The sequence below is a fragment of the Mustela putorius genome, unplaced genomic scaffold, assembly GCF_011764305.1.
Source record: "Mustela putorius furo isolate JIRA1106 unplaced genomic scaffold, ASM1176430v1.1 tig00003898_pilon_pilon_pilon, whole genome shotgun sequence".
Classification (NCBI taxonomy): Eukaryota; Metazoa; Chordata; class Mammalia; order Carnivora; family Mustelidae; genus Mustela; species Mustela putorius.
In genome coordinates, this window is record NW_025422047.1 from 7,720,802 (window position 1) to 7,740,898 (window position 20,097).

The 20,097-nt window shown below is 53.7% G+C and overlaps 3 protein-coding genes across 5 annotated transcripts in view; 2 read left to right on the forward strand and 1 right to left on the reverse strand.

Annotated features, from left to right (window-relative positions):
- Positions 1–4,445: 4,445 nt before the first annotated feature.
- On the forward strand, positions 4,446–8,415 carry GCHFR (GTP cyclohydrolase I feedback regulator). 2 transcript variants are annotated; one of them, XM_004751115.3, is made up of 3 exons: positions 4,697–4,869; positions 6,607–6,701; positions 7,886–8,415. In XM_004751115.3, exons 1-3 carry the CDS (start codon positions 4,834–4,836, stop codon positions 8,007–8,009), a joined length of 255 nt encoding a protein of 84 aa, XP_004751172.1. In that variant the 5' UTR covers positions 4,697–4,833; the 3' UTR covers positions 8,010–8,415. The 2 variants fall into 2 exon arrangements, with proteins under 2 accessions (XP_044923808.1, XP_004751172.1); XM_045067873.1 differs by lacking the exons at positions 6,607–6,701; positions 7,886–8,415 and adding an exon at positions 6,324–6,600 and having other exon boundaries at positions 4,446–4,869.
- Positions 8,416–8,634: 219 nt separating this feature from the next.
- DNAJC17 (DnaJ heat shock protein family (Hsp40) member C17) overlaps positions 8,635–20,097 on the reverse strand; it is a 36,770-nt gene continuing 25,307 nt past the window's right edge. Inside the window, exons 2-12 of one of the 2 annotated variants that reach the window (XM_013055423.2) lie at positions 18,956–19,025; positions 18,593–18,651; positions 18,288–18,375; positions 16,621–16,706; positions 16,280–16,376; positions 15,703–15,746; positions 15,176–15,253; positions 14,579–14,659; positions 14,014–14,124; positions 13,005–13,066; positions 8,635–8,830 (exon numbers count right to left, since the gene is read on the reverse strand). In XM_013055423.2, the coding sequence (XP_012910877.1) occupies positions 8,788–8,830; positions 13,005–13,066; positions 14,014–14,124; positions 14,579–14,659; positions 15,176–15,253; positions 15,703–15,746; positions 16,280–16,376; positions 16,621–16,706; positions 18,288–18,375; positions 18,593–18,651; positions 18,956–19,025 (819 nt within the window). In that variant the 3' untranslated portion in view covers positions 8,635–8,787. The remainder of the gene's footprint in view (positions 8,831–13,004; positions 13,067–14,013; positions 14,125–14,578; positions 14,660–15,175; positions 15,254–15,702; positions 15,747–16,279; positions 16,377–16,620; positions 16,707–18,287; positions 18,376–18,592; positions 18,652–18,955; positions 19,026–20,097) is intronic. The other variant, XM_004751117.3, reaches the window with a different exon arrangement.
- On the forward strand, positions 8,830–13,109 carry CUNH15orf62 (chromosome unknown C15orf62 homolog). Its single transcript, XM_013055424.2, has one exon. The coding sequence runs from the start codon at positions 11,216–11,218 to the stop codon at positions 11,741–11,743; it is 528 nt and encodes a 175-aa protein (XP_012910878.1). The 5' UTR covers positions 8,830–11,215; the 3' UTR covers positions 11,744–13,109.

The window sequence follows — 20,097 nt, forward strand, 5'->3', positions numbered from 1 at the left end:
TTAATACCACCATGGCCCACTGATTTTTATAATTCCACTTTAAACTTTTGAAATTTTATGCAACTTCTTATAATTTTAAAAACTGAAAATACAGGACTACAATTCCAGTTTTACCACCAACATTTCTCTCAAGTTAAAATTTCGTTTAGTGACATGTGAATTATCTAAATGAGTCCTCCTTAAATCCTTGTCTAGATATTATATTTATTTACCTTTTAAAGATTTTATTTATTTATTTGACAGAGAGAGAGATCACAAGCAGGCAGAGAGGCAGGCAGAGATAGAGAGAGAGAAAGACAGAGAGAGAGAGAGAGAGAGAGAGGGAAGCAGGCTCCCTCCTGAGCAGAGAGCCCAATGCGGGACTCGATCCCAGGACCCTGAGATCATGATCTGAGCCAAAGGCAGAGGCTTAACCCACTGAGCCACCCAGGTTCCCCAATAAGAACAAATTTTTTTAAGTGTCAACTACCTTAGTGGTCAGACACAGAGAGTAATGCCACCATCCCAAGGCATTTGACTATGTTGCCTGTCTTGGAAGAGCCAGGTGGGTAGATGAAGTTGGCCTATTCAGAGCAGAGATGAGAGCAGGAATCTGGGGGCTGCTGCTCCCCTCTCTCAGGCTGGGCCGGAGCGAAGAGGAGATGGGAAGGTGGTGCCGTCTTAGATGGCCAGGGCTTTATTACATTTGCAAAACTGGTCTGCAGATGCCGCAGAAGATAGAAAGATCCATCCAGAATCCCCCACCCCGCTACTGAGTGCTGTGGCAGCCACGTGCCCACCAGATAACATCTTTAATATCCAGAGGGAAATGAATTCCCCTGCTTGGTCTGCCCATCTGGCCTCACGTCTTGCCACAATCCGTTTATCTGGCAGATCTTCCTCCCCTGCAGGAAGAGAAGAAATTGTTCTTCCACGAGTCAGTTTTTCATCATGAAGACATTGTCTGGGTGGTGGGGCCTGGGTACTGGTTATTCCTTCTTCCCTTCCTCCCTCCACATTCAGCTTCTGTGGGTCGCTTCTGCACTGGAGTTCAGGGACTATGGAGATGAATTGAGCATGAACCCCAACCTGGAAGAGTGAACACACTGGTGGGGTAGCGAGACTAGAAAGCAGATATTCATGTAACCAAGTATAGTGGAGGTAACCAAGCCTTGGAAACAAAAATTAAAAGATTAAGCCCACCAAGGTTGTAGTCTGGAAAGGTTCCCCAAAAGAAATGACTTTTTATTCTCTCCAAAAATTAATATTGTCTTATTACTGAAGATACACATGCTTATCTCAGAAAAATGAGAAAAAATTAGGGGAAAAGTATATTAAAAGCACTCTTTTCTTACCACCAACACAATTATGATTCATGTTTTTCAGAAGATACCAGTTGAACTGAATCATTAGAAATGAACAGGAGAGGTATTGGTAAATTTCTATTCCTTAAACTGTGGGGTAGGAACCTTGTTGCCTTTAAATTATTCCTTACAATGTACATTACATTAAATGTACTCTCATATTTGTAAAATATCTCACAATTAAAAGGTAAGTAGGGGTGCCTGGGTGGCTCAGTGGGTTAAGCCTCTGCCTTTGGCTCAGATCATGATCTCAGGGTCCTGGGATCCAGCCCTGCATTGGGCTCTCTGCTCAGCCTGCTTGTGATTTCTGTCAAATAAATAAAATATATTTTTTAAAAATTGTTATTATTAAATATTTAATAGCTAAAAAGTGTATTTATAATACAATAAGGATTGAAGACATGTATAACCCTGAGCATCCAGGTACTAGTGTGAGAAAGAGAACATCACTTTTGCCTTCTAAGACTCCAGCACGGCTGTTCCTGCCTAGTTAGTCCCTTTCACTTCTCTCAGAGGTGAACACTGCCCTAAATATTACATTTATCATTCCCTTACTCTTCGTTATAATTTCACCACATATTTTTTATTGATGTGTAATTTAACCTTATGTTTTTATCCCCAAACAATGTATTATTTAGTTTGGCAAGTTGTGAGCTGTAAGTAGAATTATTCTCTCTTTTTCACAATTTACTTATGTACTTCGTATTTTTTATGGCTCTGCGGTTTCTGTTGTATCAATCAACCAAAAACTCACTCCACTCTTTTTTTTAAAGATTTTATTTATTCATTTGACAGACAGAGATCACAAGTAGGCAGAATGGCAGGCAGAGGGAGAGGGAGAAGCAGGCTCTTCACTGAGCAGAGAGCCTGATGTGGGACTCGATCCTAGGACCCTGGGATCATGACCTTAGATGCAGGCAGACCCTTCACCGACCGAGCCACCCAGGTTGCTTATGATATGATAATCTTATACATGCATCCTGATGAGTGAGTTTTCCTGAGGTTTATCTAGGTTGGGTTTAGCTAGGTCATACCCATGCACAATTTCAGCTTTGTTAGACGAAGCTACGTTGTTTTCCAAGGTGTATCAATCGTAACACTTTCTAGTCCCAACAGTAATGTTCCCATTGTTAGACCTTTCCACCAACACTCAGTGTTTACAGGTTTATCTATTAATTTAGCAAATCATTATAGTAGTATCTCATTGTGGTTTAAAATGTAGTTTGAGGGGCAAGTGGGTGGCTGGGTTGGTTAAGGGTCTGCCTTTGGCTCAGGTCATGATTCCAGAGCCCTGGGATCAAGCCCCACATCAGGCTCCCTGCGGCAGAGAGTCTGCTTCTCCCTCTCCCTCTGCTCCTCCCTGCACTCATGCTCTGTCTCTCCCTCTCAAATAAATAAATAAAATATTTAAAAATATATGTATAGGGTGCCTGGGTGGCTCAGTGGGTTAAGCCGCTGCCTTCGGCTCAGGTCATGATCTCAGGGTCCTGGGATCGAGTCCTGTATCGGGCTCTCTGCTCAGCAGGGAGCCTGCTTCCTCCTCTCTCTCTGCCTGCCTCTCTGCCTACTTGTGATCTCTCTCTCTGTCAAATAAATAAATAAAATCTTTAAAAAAAAAAATATATATATATATGTATAGTTTGAGGGGCACCCGGGCAGCTCAGTTGGTTAAGCCTCAGATTCTTGGTTTCCAGTCAGGTCATGGTCTGTCAAATAAATAAAATCTTCAAAAAAATAAAAATAAATGACTCTTTAAAATAGAAAATAAAATACAGTGTGATTTGCATTTCTGGAATTTCTAGTGATATTGGACATCATGTTATCGGTTTACCGGCCATTTCCATTCCCTCTTTTGAAAGTGCCTATTCAAGTCATTTGCCTATGTTTTTTCTATTGATTTATCTTTTTTGTTGTTGTTGTTGATTTGTAGGAGTTCTTTTTTTTTTTTTTTAAGATTTTATTTATTTATTTGACAGACAGAGATCACAAGTAGGCAGAGAGGCAGGCAGAGAGAGAGAGAGAGAGGAGGAAGCAGGCTCTCCGCAGAGCAGACAGCCCGATGCAGGGCTCGATCCCAGGACCCTGGGATCATGACCTGAGCCGAAAGCAGAGGCTTTAACCCACTGAGCCACCCAGGCGCTCCTGTAGGAGTTCTTTATATGGACAGAGTATTAATCTTTTAATGACTCCTTCGTTAGACATGAGGATCTTCTCTCTCCAGCTAAAGTGTTAGTCGTGGAGGTGGAGAATAGGCCGAGGGAGTACAGAATAGTCAAACAGACCTCAAAGAGTCCTTTAGGATTACAACTGCCTCTTTCCCTTCCAGTGCTCTCCACATCTGCCAAGTTGCTGGAGGCACAGAGCAGGCCTGTAAGGGCCCTTCAGGGACGAGAAGATTGTTCAAGGGCCAGAGAAGGTTACAGGCTATTTTTTGTTTTGTTCTATTTTGTTTTGTTTTTGCTTTGTTTTTTAGAGAACCAATCACAAGGCGGGTAGAGAATCTTTTGAGTTTTCAGATTTTGAAACACCGAGATGAGGGCGTGGACACACCAAGTGCACTTGCTGCCCTCTGATCTGGGGCTGGTGTCCGGGAATGTAGTTTCTTTTTGCCTCAGTTGTTGCCTTGTGATTTCGCGCGCGTGCGCTGCATCTCTCCAGCTTCGTGGGAAGCTCTCCAAAGTGGGGGCCAGATTCCATTGGTTTAAATCGCTCGGGGACTGACACACAGCCAAACGCTCATGAGGTTCCTCTATAGATTTACCGATGGGAGCACAGAAATGCAAGGTTCGGCCGTTGCACTAGGAATTACATTCAGGGAGGAGGAAAGGCGCGGTGCACACGAAATAGTTATTCTAGCTGTAGCCACAAGCGTCCCACCCCTGTCTCCCGTGCGCTGACGGAGTCCCAGGAGAATGTGTCCTGGGGACCAGAAGTGGGGATCCACTTTAGAGTGGAAATTGTACCCAGAGAAAGGGGTATCACTTTAGAGCTTTAGAGGCGTCCCTGGGTGGGGAGGGCTTGAGCTTGGGAGGGACCTTTCCGGAGAGACCCGGATTCTTTCCGGCTCTGCTTCGACGGGGACGGGGACCAGCAGGACTTTGGAACCTAGTGCCCAAGATGTTGCAGAAAGCGGGCGCACGGTCAACACGCACGCTTTACAGCACGCCCCGCCGCAGCCCGCCTAGCCCGCTAGACCACCCCCCACTCCAGGCAGAGGGTGCGCGCCAACGTCCCAAGGCAATGTCCCAGAGCACGGCCCTGAGGGCAGGAGGCGGACCAAATCGTCAAGTGCGGGGGCGCGTCACGGGTGCCCGCTCCCGATTGGCCGGCCGCGGCAGTCACGGGCCGGGCGCACTGGGATTGGCACCGCCCGAGGCCAGAGCTGGAGTAACTGGACTCTGGGCGGCGGGTGCAGTCCAGGAGCTCGAGAGGCTGGCGTCGGCGCAGAGCCCAAAGCCCTGGGTGGGAGCCCGGCCGGGACGCGCGCACCATGCCCTACGTGCTCATCAGCACCCAGATCCGCATGGTGAGTATCCGCGCCCTGCGAGTTGGGATGGAGTTGTTTGGGGCCGGACGGGGGCAGAGGGAGCTTCCACTGCACCTTGGCGCCTCCCTCTCGGGCAGCGCCCGCCAGTGACTGGACCCGGAAGCTGCCCGGGACACGCCCCCTCGGGCTGCAGGTTGGGGGCTGGGGAAACGGACTCGGCTGGGATCGCGGGGTTCGGGAAGTTCTGGTCCGCACGCGCTTCCAGGGCCGCGGAGCGGGTAGGGTGCGTGCGTCCCCGCCGGCGGAGTGAGCTCAGGGCCCTTGGGGCTCCTGTCCTACCTGCCCATCCAAGGAAGCCAGGAAGGCCTGGCCTCATGCGTACAACACCCATTGCCCTACGAGAGCGACTCCACAGGGGTTGGGGTGGGGGTGGGTGGGTGGGAGTGGAAATACTTTGGGGAAAAGAGATTTGGAAAAGAAAACAACGTGCTAAGACACTAAAACACCTATGCCAAGGCCTGGCCCATCCACAGCTACAAACAGCACCCTCGGTTCTTCCAGAAAACCTTTAGGAGAGAAAGGGAGACAGGACCTGTGGTTAGAGGTGGGGAGACCATTCCGGAGTCAGAAGTGATGGCCCTTTCTCTGGGTACAATTTCCTCATCCAAGACAGTCCTGGTCGCCCCAGGAATCCCCTTTTAACTTCAGAATGGTTCAACTGGGCAGCCCAGCCGGCACCTCCGTTCTTTCCCACCCCGTCAGCGCATGCACAGGTCCCCTGAGATGGAGACAGTGGGTGCAGGTGGTGGGGTTGCCGTGGGACAGGTGAGGTCCTGGCAGTGCCCTAGAGAACCAGTTACTTGGGCAGTTAAAATGTGCACTCCTGGGCCCCTTCCCAGACCTCCCAAAATACTCTCTACTCCTGGGGCTGGGGAATTCAGTGCTCTTCAGGCAATTAAAAAAAAAAAAATACACACACACACACACGTGTATATATTATTAAATATTATATATAATTATATAATATATATGACAGCTTTACTGATATATAGCATACATTTCAAAGAACACACCAATTTAAAGTGTACAATTCCTTATTTTTAAAGCATACTCGAGTTGTGCAGCCATCACTACCACCAACTTTAAAACATTTCCATTCTCTTGAAAAGACACCCTGTACCCATGCCCTGTATCTTAGTAGTCACTCCTCACTGCACCTTAGCCCCCCAGCCCTAGGTAACCACTAATTACTTCCATGTCTGGCTTCTTTCACTTGTGCATTTTCGAAGTTCATCTGTATTGTAGGGGGCACAGGTACTTACCCATTCCTCTGTTTTGCTGGGTACCATCCCACTGTGTGGCTCCATCAGTTCATCCGATTGTCAGAGGACAAACACTTAGGCTGTCTCCCCGTTTTTGGGTCTTGTGAATAATGCTGCGATGAACACTTCTGTACCAGTTTTTGTGTGGACCGGTTTTCGTTTGTTTTCCAGGTGATTCTGAGACACACAAACACGGGTAGTGATGCCCAGCAGGAAGATGCCAGGAGGCAGGCAATGACCAGCTCGGCTTGGAAGGGCTAGGGACGCCTCATACCGCCTGGCCTGATCATTGAGGGCTCCACCCTTTCCCAGCTCATGCTCAGCCCCCCGTTTTCCTCAGCACCCTGTCCAGCCCTGAACTGGCTCAGGGCCAACAGGCAGGGGAGGAAGGGCAGAGAGCCCTTCTCCCTCTCCCTGGCAGCCAGCCAAGCAGCCCTTGTGGCTTGTCTTGCAGGAGGTGGGCCCTACCATGGTGGGCGATGAACACTCAGATCCAGAGCTGATGCAGTATCTGGGGGCCTCCAAGAGAAGCGCCTTGGGAAACAACTTGTAAGTAGCGGCATATTCTTAAGGATCTTCCCCTGCAGCCCCCCAAGCAGAGTCCCTGTTTCCTTTACACAGCCAAGCCCAGGGACGATGCCAGTGCCCAGCCTCAGAGGCCCTGCCTGCATCATGGGGCTCTGTCCTCTGTGGGGTCAGTCCTGTCTGTGGCTTTACCGCAGCCCCCCAGCTTGCTCTGAAATTTTTCTCACTGGCCCTCCCTTCACAAGGAAACCTGAGGACAGAGTCCAGCTGTGTGGAGGACTCCATAAGTGGTCTGCTCCTTGCCCTGCCCTCTCATCTCAGAGCTGGACCCCATTGAGACAAAGACCAGCACAGAGAGAAAGGTTTCCCTCCGGCTGGCTAAGTAAGATAGCTAAACTCTACAAATAGGCGAGGCAGTGTGGGTCCTACTTTCAGCTCGGCTGCTGCCTGGAGACTTGGCCACTTCCCCTGGCGTTCTTCACACCAGCTCCACAGGCTTGGAGCTCGAGAGAAGTGCTGTAAGAATGAGCCCCAGTTCAAAGAGGGGAGAAAGGAGGCAAGCTGGCTCCAGCCCCTTGGGTCAGAGTTGGAGGGCTGAACCCAACCCCATTCCTTTACCAGGAGGCATTTGCCTCCAGATGCCCAGCTTGGGGCTTGAGCCCTTTATCTCTCTGACAACCCTTCACAGTCAATCAGCCCTAAAAGAGACAGCCAGCATTCCCTATGCCAGAGAGCAGCACCCAGAGCCAGGTGCTATTAGGGGTCAACCTGCTGCTCCAGGACCATGGGACAGGCAGGGCAGCAAGAGGGGGCAGAGCCCTGGGGGGCACCCTGGAAAGAACAGGTCATTCCTCCTGAATAGCACAGTGGCCCCATGCACATGGGGCTATCGTCAGACTAACGTGGGTTCTGCCATCCCAATGACATTTGGAAAGCTACCCAACTCCTCCAAGATTTCTTGTTTATAAAATGGGAGCAATCATGGTACCTTCCTTAGGTTGTTGGGAGGAAGGAACAAGATATGCAAGCCCAGTGCTTGGCGGGGGAGGCGGCAGGGAGTGCGCACTTAGCCTGGCACTAGAAGGCACCCAGCAAGTATCCATCAGGACAAGGATTCCTGACCCAGCCTTGTCACGAGCAGACACCTGTGCGGGGAGTTGGTGCTGCGTGCCCTCTGACGCTGTCCCCTCTCCCCCTTCTCTTCACAGTTATGAGTACTTTGTCAGCGATCCTCCTCGCATAGTGCTGGACAAACTGGAACGCAGGGGCTTCCGTGTGCTGAGCATGACGGGGGTGGGCCAGACCCTGGTGTGGTGCCTGCACAAGGAGTGACCCTCTCACACTGAGGAACACACAGAGCACCCCTTTTATGAGTGGATGCCACAGGCCCTGATCCTGAGTCCCCATTCACTCACTGCCTGGTCCCTCTTTTCCCAAATTGTCATTTTCCTTAGCCAGGCACCACTGGGCTGTGAATGGCCTTTTCTGAAACCTGCCTCAGCCCCAGAGGATGGGGTGAGAGGGCAGGGCCCTTGCCCTGGTGCTCCCAGCTGCCCCTCCAGCTTTATGGCCTGGCTGAGAGCCCTGGAGGAGGCCGTGTTTTGTGCGCAGGTTGAGGGGCCCGAAAGAGCCAGGCTGTCCCTGGCCGGGAACTGGGAGCCCCCAAGGAGCACAGCCCAGGACTGGGCGGGTGGGTCCTGCATACCTGGTCCAAGCCAATAAAGGCCTGTGTCAAGTGCTTGCTCCTCTGTTCTGCTGGCCCACTGACTTTCACTGCGCAGAGCCCCTCCCTGGGGGTCGGCTCACTCACGGGGAGGGAGAGCCAGGCCTGGGTGGAACCCTCTCGGGCAGAGTCCAGGAATCAGGGACGCACTTGGTCGGGCCAGCACCCTACACCTACATATGCAATAGAGGTAGATTCTTGTAAAAAAAAAAAAAAAAACAAACCAAAAACAAGAAAAAGAAAAAAGAAAGGTTTATTGGTGATGTTCAAGAAGGGGGCTGTGGGTGAGTGGGCTGGAGTTAGAAGACTACGTGGGCTGCCCCACCTCGTCCTCCCGCTGCATCTGGGCGATCAGCTGTTGCCGCTCCGCTGCCTGGCGCATGCGCATCATGACGAGGCTCTCGTAGTCCCTCTCTGACAGCACTGAGCCCTGGGGGGCAGGGGGCAACCAGGGGAAGTCGGTCAGGGAAGCAGGGTGCAGCCCCACATTCCAGACTTGGAGAGCTGGCCTAGGCAGAACTAGTCCTGAGTCAGGGGGTGAGGAGGCCCCATACTTCTCAGCGGGCCCTCCTCTCCTCCATCCGGAGCAGCTATCAGCCCCCGCCCCCCAGGCCTTCCACCCACAGTCAGCCCTGCTCCATCTTGGGCTGAATCACTCCATGCGCCCGCCAGGGCCAGGCCGTCACCCTTCATTGCCTCCCCGCCCTTTATTTGACACTCCTTTCCGCCTCCTGTGGCTCCTGCTTCTCACAGGTTTCCAGTGATTACACTGTCAGAGGGACAGAAATGCCCTGGGCTCTGCGAGACCACCACCCCCTCCTTCCCGCAGTGCACACTTGGCTCCTGCCTGGACACCAGAGCGGGGAGCCCTGCCCTAAAACCAGCCTCTGTCAGCCCCCCCGCACTGGAAGGAGAGAGAAACACGCATGAGGCCACTCCCCTCCTAAAAATACACACCAGGCCTGCTGGAGGGCAGGGCCCGTGCCTTTTTCTTTTATGATCTTGCCAGCACAGTGCGGGGGAGTAAGCAGTGCTATATGTCAATAATCAAAAGACTAATAAACAACCAACCCAACATGCCAGTGTTGTGGGCCCAAGAGGCAGCCCTGCGATGGAGCTCCGATCCTCCCACCCCCTCCAACCCCACACTGCCATAGGGTCTACCGCAGGGACCAAAGCACTTCTTCCATCAGTATAGCTAAAGCTGTGTGAAGCGTGAGGCCCACCTGAGCTGGCACACAGTAAGCCAGGCCAGGGGGTGCGGACACAGCCAACTGCAGAGCCTGTCCTGCGGCAGACCCAGCGAGTGCTCGCTCACTAATAAGCTGGGGGAGGTTCAGTGGTCAGTGACCTGGGGAATATGAAGGGAGTGACCCCGGTTAAGATGCCAGACCATGGCCAACTGGTTTGAGGTTAGGGCTGTACAGAACCAGGAAGTGTGACTCAGCCCAGGACCAGCACCCCCCCACCGCCCGCCACTTCTCTAACCATTCCAGCCTCCTTCTCTGTCCCAGAACAAGAGCCCTCCCAGCCAGGCCCACCTACCTAACCTGGCCCAGGGCACAGCTGACACTTTAAGGCAGCCCTGTGTGGCTCAGCCCTTTCCACAGCGGGGGGACCCCAAAGAAGGCGCAAGTGACCCAAGGGGAAGGACTGGAGCAAGGCAGGAGGAGGCAGCAGGACCTCGGCCCTCAACTGCTCCCTCCTGCCCTGAGGCTATGGGAGTAAATCCAGGAAGATGAGAAACTGCCAGACTGGGTGTCAGGCCATGGGGAGAGCAGCTCCCCCATTTCCAAGGTAAGGCTGCCCTGCAGAGCAAACCTCAGAGGCACCCTGGCATGCCCTGAGCCCAGCCGAGGGAGGGGCCAGCCCTTTATAGGCATGGGGCTGCTTCCCGTTAACACACCCTCTGTCTCTTCCCCCTCGTACCTGCAGGTTTGGCTAATGAGGGCCTGTCACCAGGCCCCAGGACTGAGTCACCCACACTAGAGACAGGTCTCTCTTCCTTCCCCAACAACTGTTCCACATGCCTGCCTTTCAATTAATACCCACCCTCCTGGGGCCCCTCCCTCACAGACACTTGGGGGCCTAAGGGGGTTAGGGCCCCAGGCAGAGAGGCTGCAGGGGGAAAAGGAAGCAACAGTGGTGACGCACAAAGCAGGGCTGCCCCCAGAGAGTCCTCAGGGGAATCCGAAGCTCCCCAGTGCCCGGGGGTGTTGGCCACCGCTGGCCCAATCCCAGCCCTCGGATGCTGCAATTACCTAAGAGCATGAAACCTGGCTTCCCACCTGACTGAGTCACCTGAAAACAACAATCCCCACTGCCACACACCGGCACAAACAGCCAAGCCACTCATCAGAGTCCGGGCGCTGAGGCGGAGAGGCCAAGTTCAAGGGACGGGAAGGCAAGGTGAGCTCGGGCCCACCCAGAGCGGCGGCCCCCAGGGAAGCAGCCCAGGCCGCTCCAGCACCGCGACATCCACCATTGGCACCTCAGATGGGGCTGCCCGCACTGCGACTCCAGTAAGTGCTGCTTCTTCCTCCTGGGGTTTTTCCCCCACTGTCCGATCAAGTAACCAGGCCAAGCCTATCCCTCTGGGAAACTCCTGTTGCCAGGAACTCCCACCCCTCAGCTCTCCCAGACAAAAGCACCCTCGTCCCAGGACCTCTTGCTGCCGCCCAAGATGCTGGCCAAAAGTCTGTGCTTCTAACCAGGGCTGTCCCCACGCTCTAGCCACTCACTGCTCCAGCAGGGACCCCATGGTGACTAGCTACTCTTGAACTGGGCTGCTTGTCTGCTGGCTCCCCTGCATGCCATGGAGACCTGGCGGAAAGGCTCCTTCCGCAATGCCTCCTTCTTCAAGCGACTGAGCCTGGGGCGGCCACGGCGACTCCGGCGACAGGGCAGCGTGCTCAGCCAGGCGAGTACAGCTGGCGGGGACCATGAGGAGTACAGCAACCGAGAAGTCATCCGGGAGTTGCGAGGGCGGCCAGATGGCCGGCGCCTGCCTCTGTGGGGGGACGAGCAGCCCCGGGCCACCCTGCTGGCCCCGCCCAAGCCTCCCCGCCTCTACCGAGAGAGCTCCAGCTGCCCCAACATCCTGGAGCCCCCGCCCGCCTACCACACGGCCTACTCGGCCACCCTGCCTTCTGCGCTCTCACTGGCAGGCGCCCTCCACCACTACTCTGACAATGACCTTCTGGACACTCCCCCCTTCCAGGGGACACCTGCTCCAGACCTCAGTGATCCCTTCTTCTCCTTCAAAGTGGACCTGGGGATTTCACTTCTTGAGGAAGTTCTACAGATGCTGAGGGAGCAATTTCCGAGTGAACCTAGCTTCTGAATGGGGTGCGGGTGGGCAGAGGTGGGGTCACTGGAAGAGCCGGAAGCCTGGAAGGAGGGTACAGCTGCAGATTCAGGAGAATTAGGAAGAGAAATCCAGGGTCATGCCTGCCCTCCAGGTCCTGAAGTCCTCCACATCACCTGGGAGCAGAGGCACAGAGGCAAGCTGGAAGTGCTGTGAGGGGGCACTTGGTGGCAGAAGCCCTGAAGGCAGTTGGCTGGGCTGGGCAAGGGAGGCCACGCCTGTAACCACAGGGACGGGGCAGAGGCCAGCAGAGGGGGAGGACAGCACAAAGGGTGAGTCCAGGGGAGTGGAGGACATGCAGACTGCGCGGGTCAGACAGGTGTCCTGCACCGGCCCCTTAGAACCCACTGTTAACAGAGAGGCATCACAGGATAGGGCAAGGCAAAATGGGTCCCACCCACTAACTGTGTGTGGCTGTTCAAATTGAAATTAAGTAAAATTAAGAATTTAGTCCCATGGCTGCACTAGCCACATTTCAAATGTTCAGCAGCCACACGTGATGAATGGCTACCACTTTGGACAGTGCTGGCTGAACATGAACATCACTGGAGAAAGCCCTAGCAGGCAGCTTGGGTCTAGGCCATGGCCTGGAGCCATGAGTGCACAGTGGGGTAAGGGAATAAACAGGACCTGCAGGGAAGGGGAGGGACTGGCAGAGTAAAAAAAGAGAGGCAGGTAGAGGTGCACAGTACAACTCAGGGGGAAGGGCAAACAAATCACTTGCCAAAAATGGACAAGACAAGCCGCCCAGGCAGCTGTCCAGAGCACGCCTGGTGCCCAAGGAAGGAGGCTATAGGGAATGGCAGCCAAAGGCACAGGCACAGCCTGCAAAGGGGTGCTTGGGGCAGTTCCCAGAATTTTAGTGATGGGAACCCTTGGGAAATGTAGCAGGAACAGTGGCAGATTTCCCTTTCTGCCCCAAGAGCATAGGAGAACTGGATCGGGAATGGACACGAAGCCTGTGGCTGTTACTGTGAAGCAGCTCAAGAGGTCTCCAGAATCCTCCACCAGGATTGAGGAGCTCTGCCTTGCCCAACCCCCCTGACGATGGGGGCCTGCTACCCAGGGCCGGCCCACTGGTCAAGGCCAAGGGCTGTGCTACTGCCCCCGTCTCATGGCCTGGCCAGAAGACTTGCAACCAGAACTCAGACTGGCTGGCCACGTGGTTCTGACACCACAGGCCTCTCCAAGCCTGGCAGAGAGGGAGAGGAAGCTTCGACGCACACGGCTTCCATACCTATACCGACAGCCTCCCTCTTCCCTCCTCTGTGCGGACTTGCGGAGTTCAAAGGCTCCCCTCTGGATGCAGGAGAAAATGAATAAAGTCCTTTGTAGCATGGCCTATGGACTGTCCTCTGGGGCTGTGAAATGCTGGAACTTAACAGTGGGGAATGAGGTCTCTAAGGAAGGGCTCCTGCCCGTTCATCTTTCTCCTCTGTCCCAGTCCTGGGCCACACTCCCAGCCAGCTGAGAGCACACAGGGGAGCAAGCACAGCTGAGGCAATGAGAGCAAAGTCCTGCGGACCCTGGGGACCCTCTCCCCCACGGAGTGGGCTGTGAGCATGGCAGCCTGAGGCGCCCAACAGATCCATGGGCCATTTCAGGGAAGGGACAGCTCTGGGCCCGAAGGCTCTCTGTCCTGCCAAAGTGGGCCAGTGTAACCAGGGCCAGGTGTGTGCAGGTGGCGAACAGAAACCCTCACAAAGCTGGAAGGCTGAGAGCCAGCGCCAGATCTGTGCCACACCACAAGGCATCTGTGCAGGCAGCGCCCTGGGACCGGCAGAGGCGCTAGTGCTGGTACTGAGGAGGCTTCCTCTTGCCTGCTGGCCCCTGCCCCACGCAGCTCCAGACACCCTGGGAACAGGAGCCGGTGGGAGTGGTGGGGGACAAGAGGGCGCTCAAGCAGCCTGCAGCACCAGGTAGTCAAAGCACCCAGGGCTTCACACAACAACCAAGCAGCCTGGGGGCCAGAAAAGCCCCTCAGGGTGAGGGTAGGAGCCCCAGCCAGACACGGGGTTGTGGCGGGAAAGTAGGGTCTAAGTATTCTGTGTGGGCTGGGGTCCTAGCACTCAGAGACAGAAAAAGTCAGGACAAAATCCCAGTCCTGTTTAGGCTGGCAAACCTGCCAGTCTCACTCTGCTCCTGACAACCTGGATTTGGGAGGAAAGGGCCCCGAGCAGAGCCCAGACAGGAAAAGGTCCCACAAACCCTGAGCAGACCCGGCTGACAGAGGTATGGTTCCTTACCTGTGACAGTCCTGAGTGGCTGGGACCCCTCCCACCCTGCGGTCGTCCCTCCAACCAGGAAATCTTCAGAGGGTTATCAACCAGGCCCACTTCATTCTGGACAGCCAGCTCCTGCCAAACACAGTACCCAGTCCTGGTCCCGTGGCTCCAATCAGCCATAAAATGGCTCTCTCTACACCAGCAGAAAGAACCAGAACCAGCACTGTCATCCTCCAGACAAAACCAAGCAACCCTCACACAATGATGGGCTGAACCTTTAACCCTCCTCATGGGTGAGTGGGGGGTATGAGCCTTCTAACTGGGGGGTGGGGAGAGAGGCAAAGCATTCCTGGAGGGATGCCAGCTCCCAAAGGAGGGTAGAGGGTAGAGGGTGTGAAGCAGGAAACAGAGTCGGCCTCTGCTCTTCCTTATCTTTACTTGCTGTGCCTCTACTCCCAGGAATTGGTGGGGGGGTGGGGGAGCCTCTGGGAGTATGGATACCTAAGCTCAGAAGGCCCACAGTACTGGCTCCTACTCTGAAATAGTGGGGCCACCATGGCCCCCCAAAGCCTCCCCCAGCACTCACCGCAGCCTTGATGGTTGCAAACTCTACCACAGCAGTGCCAGCCTTCTTACTAGAAAGCACCAGGTTAAGCACCTCTCCATACTGTAAGGACAAGGGGGTCCCAGTAAGCATGGCTCAGCCTTTGGGAGCAAGACAAGTCTGGGTTGGCCTGAGGCCTGCCGGGGCATTTTTGGCTGGCCGATAATGCTTTGTTGCTAAATTCCCAGAGAGGGATCAGAGATGGGAAAGAAAGGGTTTTTGCTGCAATGTGGTAGCAAAGGAAAGGAGACCTGGGCAAAGGACTGAAGATTGAGACTGTCACCAAAGGTGGGAAATGGGATGGGGCTTCTGTGCCACCTTCCCACCCCGTCTCTCCCCACACACTCCAGATGGCAAGGTCCAGAGCTGGGCAGGGAGGGCGACACGAGACTGGAGGGGACATGGCAACACAAGAACCAGATGGCCGCTGGCGGAGAAAGCCTCTGGGCTGCCCTGTGGTCTGTGAGACAGCAAAAAAGGCTGGCAGAGATGTTAAGGGAAGTTTAGGCGTGGAGATTCGGGGTTTTGGCTGAGGTACGGGCAGAAGTGATGGGAAAGAGGGAAGGTGGCAGGGCAGACCTTCTGGAAAAGCTGTAAGAGGACATCTCTGGAGTAGCCGCCTTTTGACTCATCTTCCTTCTTGCACTTCCATTTTAGCTGCAAGGACAGCAATGGGCACCACCATTAAACTCTGACCTCGGCCCGAACAGTGCCAGCACCTGAGCTTAATGGGCAGAGCAACACCTTGATGGTCTTCTAGGCACTTGTCATCTAGGGAGTGACCCCGCAAAAATGTGTTTCTCTTGAAAATGGACAGGCAGAGTGGCCTGCTCACCTGAGACCACACTTCCACCCCCATGAGATGTTCCCCTTCCAGGGTTTCTGGGGAGCGCTGCCCGGCAATTGCCAGGGCTAAGAGGGCTTTTCAGGGTGAGCTCTGAGAGGCTGATCTGATCCTTAGGCAGCAGGAGGATGGAAGGACCTGGCGGCTGGTGCTGGCTCCCAGAGACCTGGCATCCCAGCCAGAACCCCTAGAACCCCCAGAAGAATCTGTTCTTTTTGATAAGGGGTACTGTGCAGTGGTTCATGGGTCCCACAAGGCTCACCTTTAGCTTAGGGGTTCCTCTGCCTTCAGGACTTTCTGCCTTTCCTAAAAAATTTGGGAAAATTAGCAAGGTAGAATAGGAGGGAGGCAGCAGGTTCTCTAAAGGAGACACAACCCAGAGCCTGAAGGACCTATAAAAAGTCACTCCTTACCAAGGGCAGTATCTGCCCTGCTGATGAGCTTCAGGGGGGAAGTAGAGGCAATCCCACCCGCACCCAGAGGAGCTGCTCCCTCAGGGGCCGTCTGCCCAGCTGAAGGCCATGGTTAGCACTTTACCAACAAAAGCATAGTTATACTGAAACAAAGTATCCCAGAACCTTCCCCCCTACCAAACTGCTCTAAAATAGAGTCAGCTCTGCTTAGGACTCAAACAGGGCCAGCAGATTTCAGGCAGAGTGAAAAACAAATAGGCCCCAGAGAAGTGGTGGGAAGAAGGGACAGGTGGCGTATGTCTGAGTCAGGTGCCCCCAGGGCTCCAAGCAGGTGGAAACCTCCAGAGCAACTCCACCGAACAGCCCGTGCGGCCGCTCTGGGTATCTGCCTCAGAGGGGATGTCGGGGGATGTGAGGGATGCGTACCTCTCAACCTCTGCTCCCGCTCCTGGCGTATCTGCTCCTGGATCAGCTTCTGCTGCTCCTCCAGCTGCCGGGAGCCCTCTTCTCGAAGGCGTTCGATCTGCAGAGCAGGGTTGGGGGGAGTGACAATTCTGTGCAGATCCAATTCCAGGCTGGCTGCCCTTGTGAAGGTCCCTGGGAGGCTCCACCTGCAAGCTAGGGCTCAGCAACCTGCGGGTCGGACAGATTACCCAGACCCCACGGAGGAACAGGGAAGGGCATGCCGTCCGCAGCCACAAAAGCCACCCAGGCCCACCTTCCTCCATTTCCTGCAGATGGATTTGGGCTAACACACCCAGACGCACCTCCTGCTCCAGTGTCCTGGTGCTCCTGCTTTCCTCCTCCTCCTCACTGCCGTGGGCCTGGGCCTGCTGCTCTCGGGCCTCCAGGTCTGGGCATGAGAGTTGAGTGACCCAGTGTCTGATCTAAGCAGTTTCTACATGGCCGCAGCCCACCCAGAGTCTCACGGAGGGTGAAACCACAGAGTAGCTCTCCCCCCTCCCTCCAGCCCCATGTGCTCCCAAGTTAGTCTTCATCGAGAAAAGTCAAAGCACAGATGAAGTATAGGCTTCAGCCGAGTGGCCGGGGTCTGCAAGAGTTAAATCAGCTCCCGCTGACCAAGCTGGTTCTCCGATCAGTGAACAGGGTGTGGGCGGCTGCTTAGGTCAGCAGCCCAGGGCCATGTGGCAGGGATGCCGAGGGTGGAGTTGCTGGCCTGCTCCTGTGGTTTGGCACCACAGCCTGACGCTTCTCCCACAGCAGAGATCGAGGCCCCACCATCTTCTCTACCTCCCTCTCAGCCCACATTTACCAAGCCTCACTTGGGACTAGAGTCTGGTGGCTCCTACAGCAATGGCAGAGTCTGTGTGAAGACATCACCCCATGTCCTGGAGCCCTTCCCACCTTCCAAGAGAAACCTGCCTGTGGCCCTAGGCCAGGCCAGCTGCTGTGACAAACCCTCCTCTCCAGCCTGGCACTCACAGCTTTCTTCTCAGGGCACTTTACTTATCTAGAATCACCAGGTTTTTTTGTTTGTTCTTGATAGCAAGATGGAAGAACCGGGATGGTATATGTACATATTAAATATATGGATGTCAAATAGGCAAGAAGAAGGGGAGGAAAATTGGGTAAAGACCATCTGGAACAATCTTACTGCAATGATAAAAATGTTCTAAAGCTGATTTACAGTCACAGTTGCACCATTTGGGAAATTTCCTCAAAATCATTAAATCGTACACTTGAGGGGCGCCTGGGTGGCTCAGTGGGTTAAGCCTCTGCCTTCGGCTCGGGTCATGATCTCAGGGTCCTGGGATTGAGCCCCGCGTCGGGCTCTCTGCTCAGCAGGGAGCCTGCTTCCCTTCCTCTCTCTCTGCCTGCCTCTCTCTGCCTACTTGTGATCTCTCTGTGTCAAATAAATAAATAAAATCTTAAAGAAAAAAATCGTACACTTGAAATGGGTAGATGATATTCAAAATACACCATAATAAAACTGTTTATTTAAAAAAAAAAAAAAGAATGCCTATTTGGATCCTTCTGAGGGGACTCCACAGAGTGAAAGCTCCATGCAGAAGTGAGGCTGGGACGCACGGAAAGATCCAAGATGGCACGGTGATCAGGAAAACAGGCTTCACTCATACCGTGCGGGATTAAATCCCAGCTTCAGTGATTCTTACCCTTTTGGTACCTTAGCTTCTTTATCTATAAAAAATGGGTTTGGTAATACCCACCTCCTTGGATAGTTGTCGTAATTACAGGAGGCATCTGTCACAACGCTAGCCGGTAGTAAATCTAGTCACTGCTCTTATTCCTAAGAGTGTCCTTCAGGACCCACCCCTGACAGCAGGGCTGTGCCCAGAGCTGGAGCCAAAAAGTTCGGAGGTGCTAGAATCATGGTTCCAGGAAGAAAGGTGAAGGGCTATGTGAAAATAGCCCAGGGAAACCAAAGGCCACCCAGCACCACAATGTCACCTACCAAGCTTCACTTTCTTCCTTCTCTCATCAAGTTTCTGGGTCCTCTCCGCTGCCTGCTTCTTGGCTTTCCTGACCTTGTCATATGCAGCCTGGCAGGAGAAAGGAACATCAAGGAGCACTCAGCTGGCGGACTAGCCCAGAGCACAGCCTTGCAGTCCCAGGGCCATTGGGAGGCAGCCTGGCGATCAGGCCTCAAGCTAGGGCCACAAGGACTGGGCTACTGGGCAGAGTACAGGGGACTGAGGCCGAGGTGCTACAGTGGGCTCATACCACAGGGACAAGGCAATTGGAGGAGGATGAGCTTACCCTGGCTGCAGCATCGGTCAGTACCTCCAAGGCCTGAGAAAGCTGGTGGAAGAGCTCAGCTAAAAATACATATCAAAAAAGAGAGAGGAGAAAATGAAGTTGGGCTTGATGACGGTGTGCTCCTTCAGAAAAGCACCTCAGAGAAGCCACAGGCTGGCAAGAAGGCAGATATCAGCAGATGATGGACCAGCAAAGGAAGGGGGTTGCACAGGCAACCGACCAGATGCCCCCCAAATGCAAAGTGCAGGCTTGGGGCTGCCTGCACATGCAAACACTCCCCAGCATGCCCACGGGGGCGGAGATGGGGGAGACACCATGTCCTGGTGAGCAGGTCTCACCTTCCCACACCTGGGAGAGTCTCACCTGCTCTGGGATTATCCGGGTTTTTGTCTGGGTGGCAGGAGAGGGCCTTCTGCCTATAGGCCTTCTTCACCTGGAAGAGCCAGACAAAGTGGTTATTCACTCTCTCACCCCAGGACAGAAAGGAAAATCTCACTAGAGCGATAAAGGGACTCCAGGGAGTGCTCCCCCACGCTATAAGAAAGGCTGGAGGCTCCCACACGGGAACACTCACCTCACAACCTCTGGGGAGATTTGCAGTGGGGAAGGCAAAAGCCATGGAGGGAGCTGACTGCTGTCCTACAGCAGGGAAGCTGGGCCTACTTCCTGCTAGGTACCAGTGTCCCCACAGAGAAGGGCTCCTGGTGCAGTGGGTTTCTTTACAGCCAGCCATACAAGCTTTAAAATGTATTTGCCTTCTGATCACCCGTAGGAATTTGGAGTTGTACAAGTATCTCAAAGCAAGCATACAAAAATGTCCACTGTACTAGTATTTATTTATTTTTTAAAAGTTGGGGTTTTTGGGGGGGGTGCCTGGGTGGCTCAGTCAATTAAGCAGCTTCCTTCAGCTCAGGTCACAATCCCAGAGTCCTGGGATCATGCCCTGCATTGTGGAGGGGGTGTCCCTGCTCAGTGGGGAGCCTGCTTCTCCCTCTGCCTCTGCCTGCTGCTCTGCCTACTTGTGCTCCCTCTCTGTCAAATAAATAAATACATCTTTGTGGGGAATAACAAAGTTGTGGGTTTTTTGTTTGTTTTTTAAAAGATTTTTATTTATTTGACAGACATACCACAAGTAGGCTGAAAGGCAGGCAGAGAGAGAGGGGGTGGGAAGTAGGCTCCCCACTAAGCAGAGAGCCCCATGTGGGGCTTAGTCCTAGGACCCTGAGATCATGACCTGAGCTGAAGGCAGAGGTTTAACACACTGAGCCACCCAGGCGCCCCTGTGTTTTAGTTTATTTGTTTGTTTGTTTAAGTAGGCTCCTGCCCAGCCCAGCATGGACCCCAGTTCAGGGTCTTGATCTCATAAGGGCTGAAGAGTCAGACACTTAATCAAGTGAGCCACCCAGGCACCCCAAGAGATTTTATTTTTAAGTAATCTCTACATCCAACATGGTGCTCAAACCTACAACTGTGAGATCAAGAGTTACACACACCACTGACTAAGC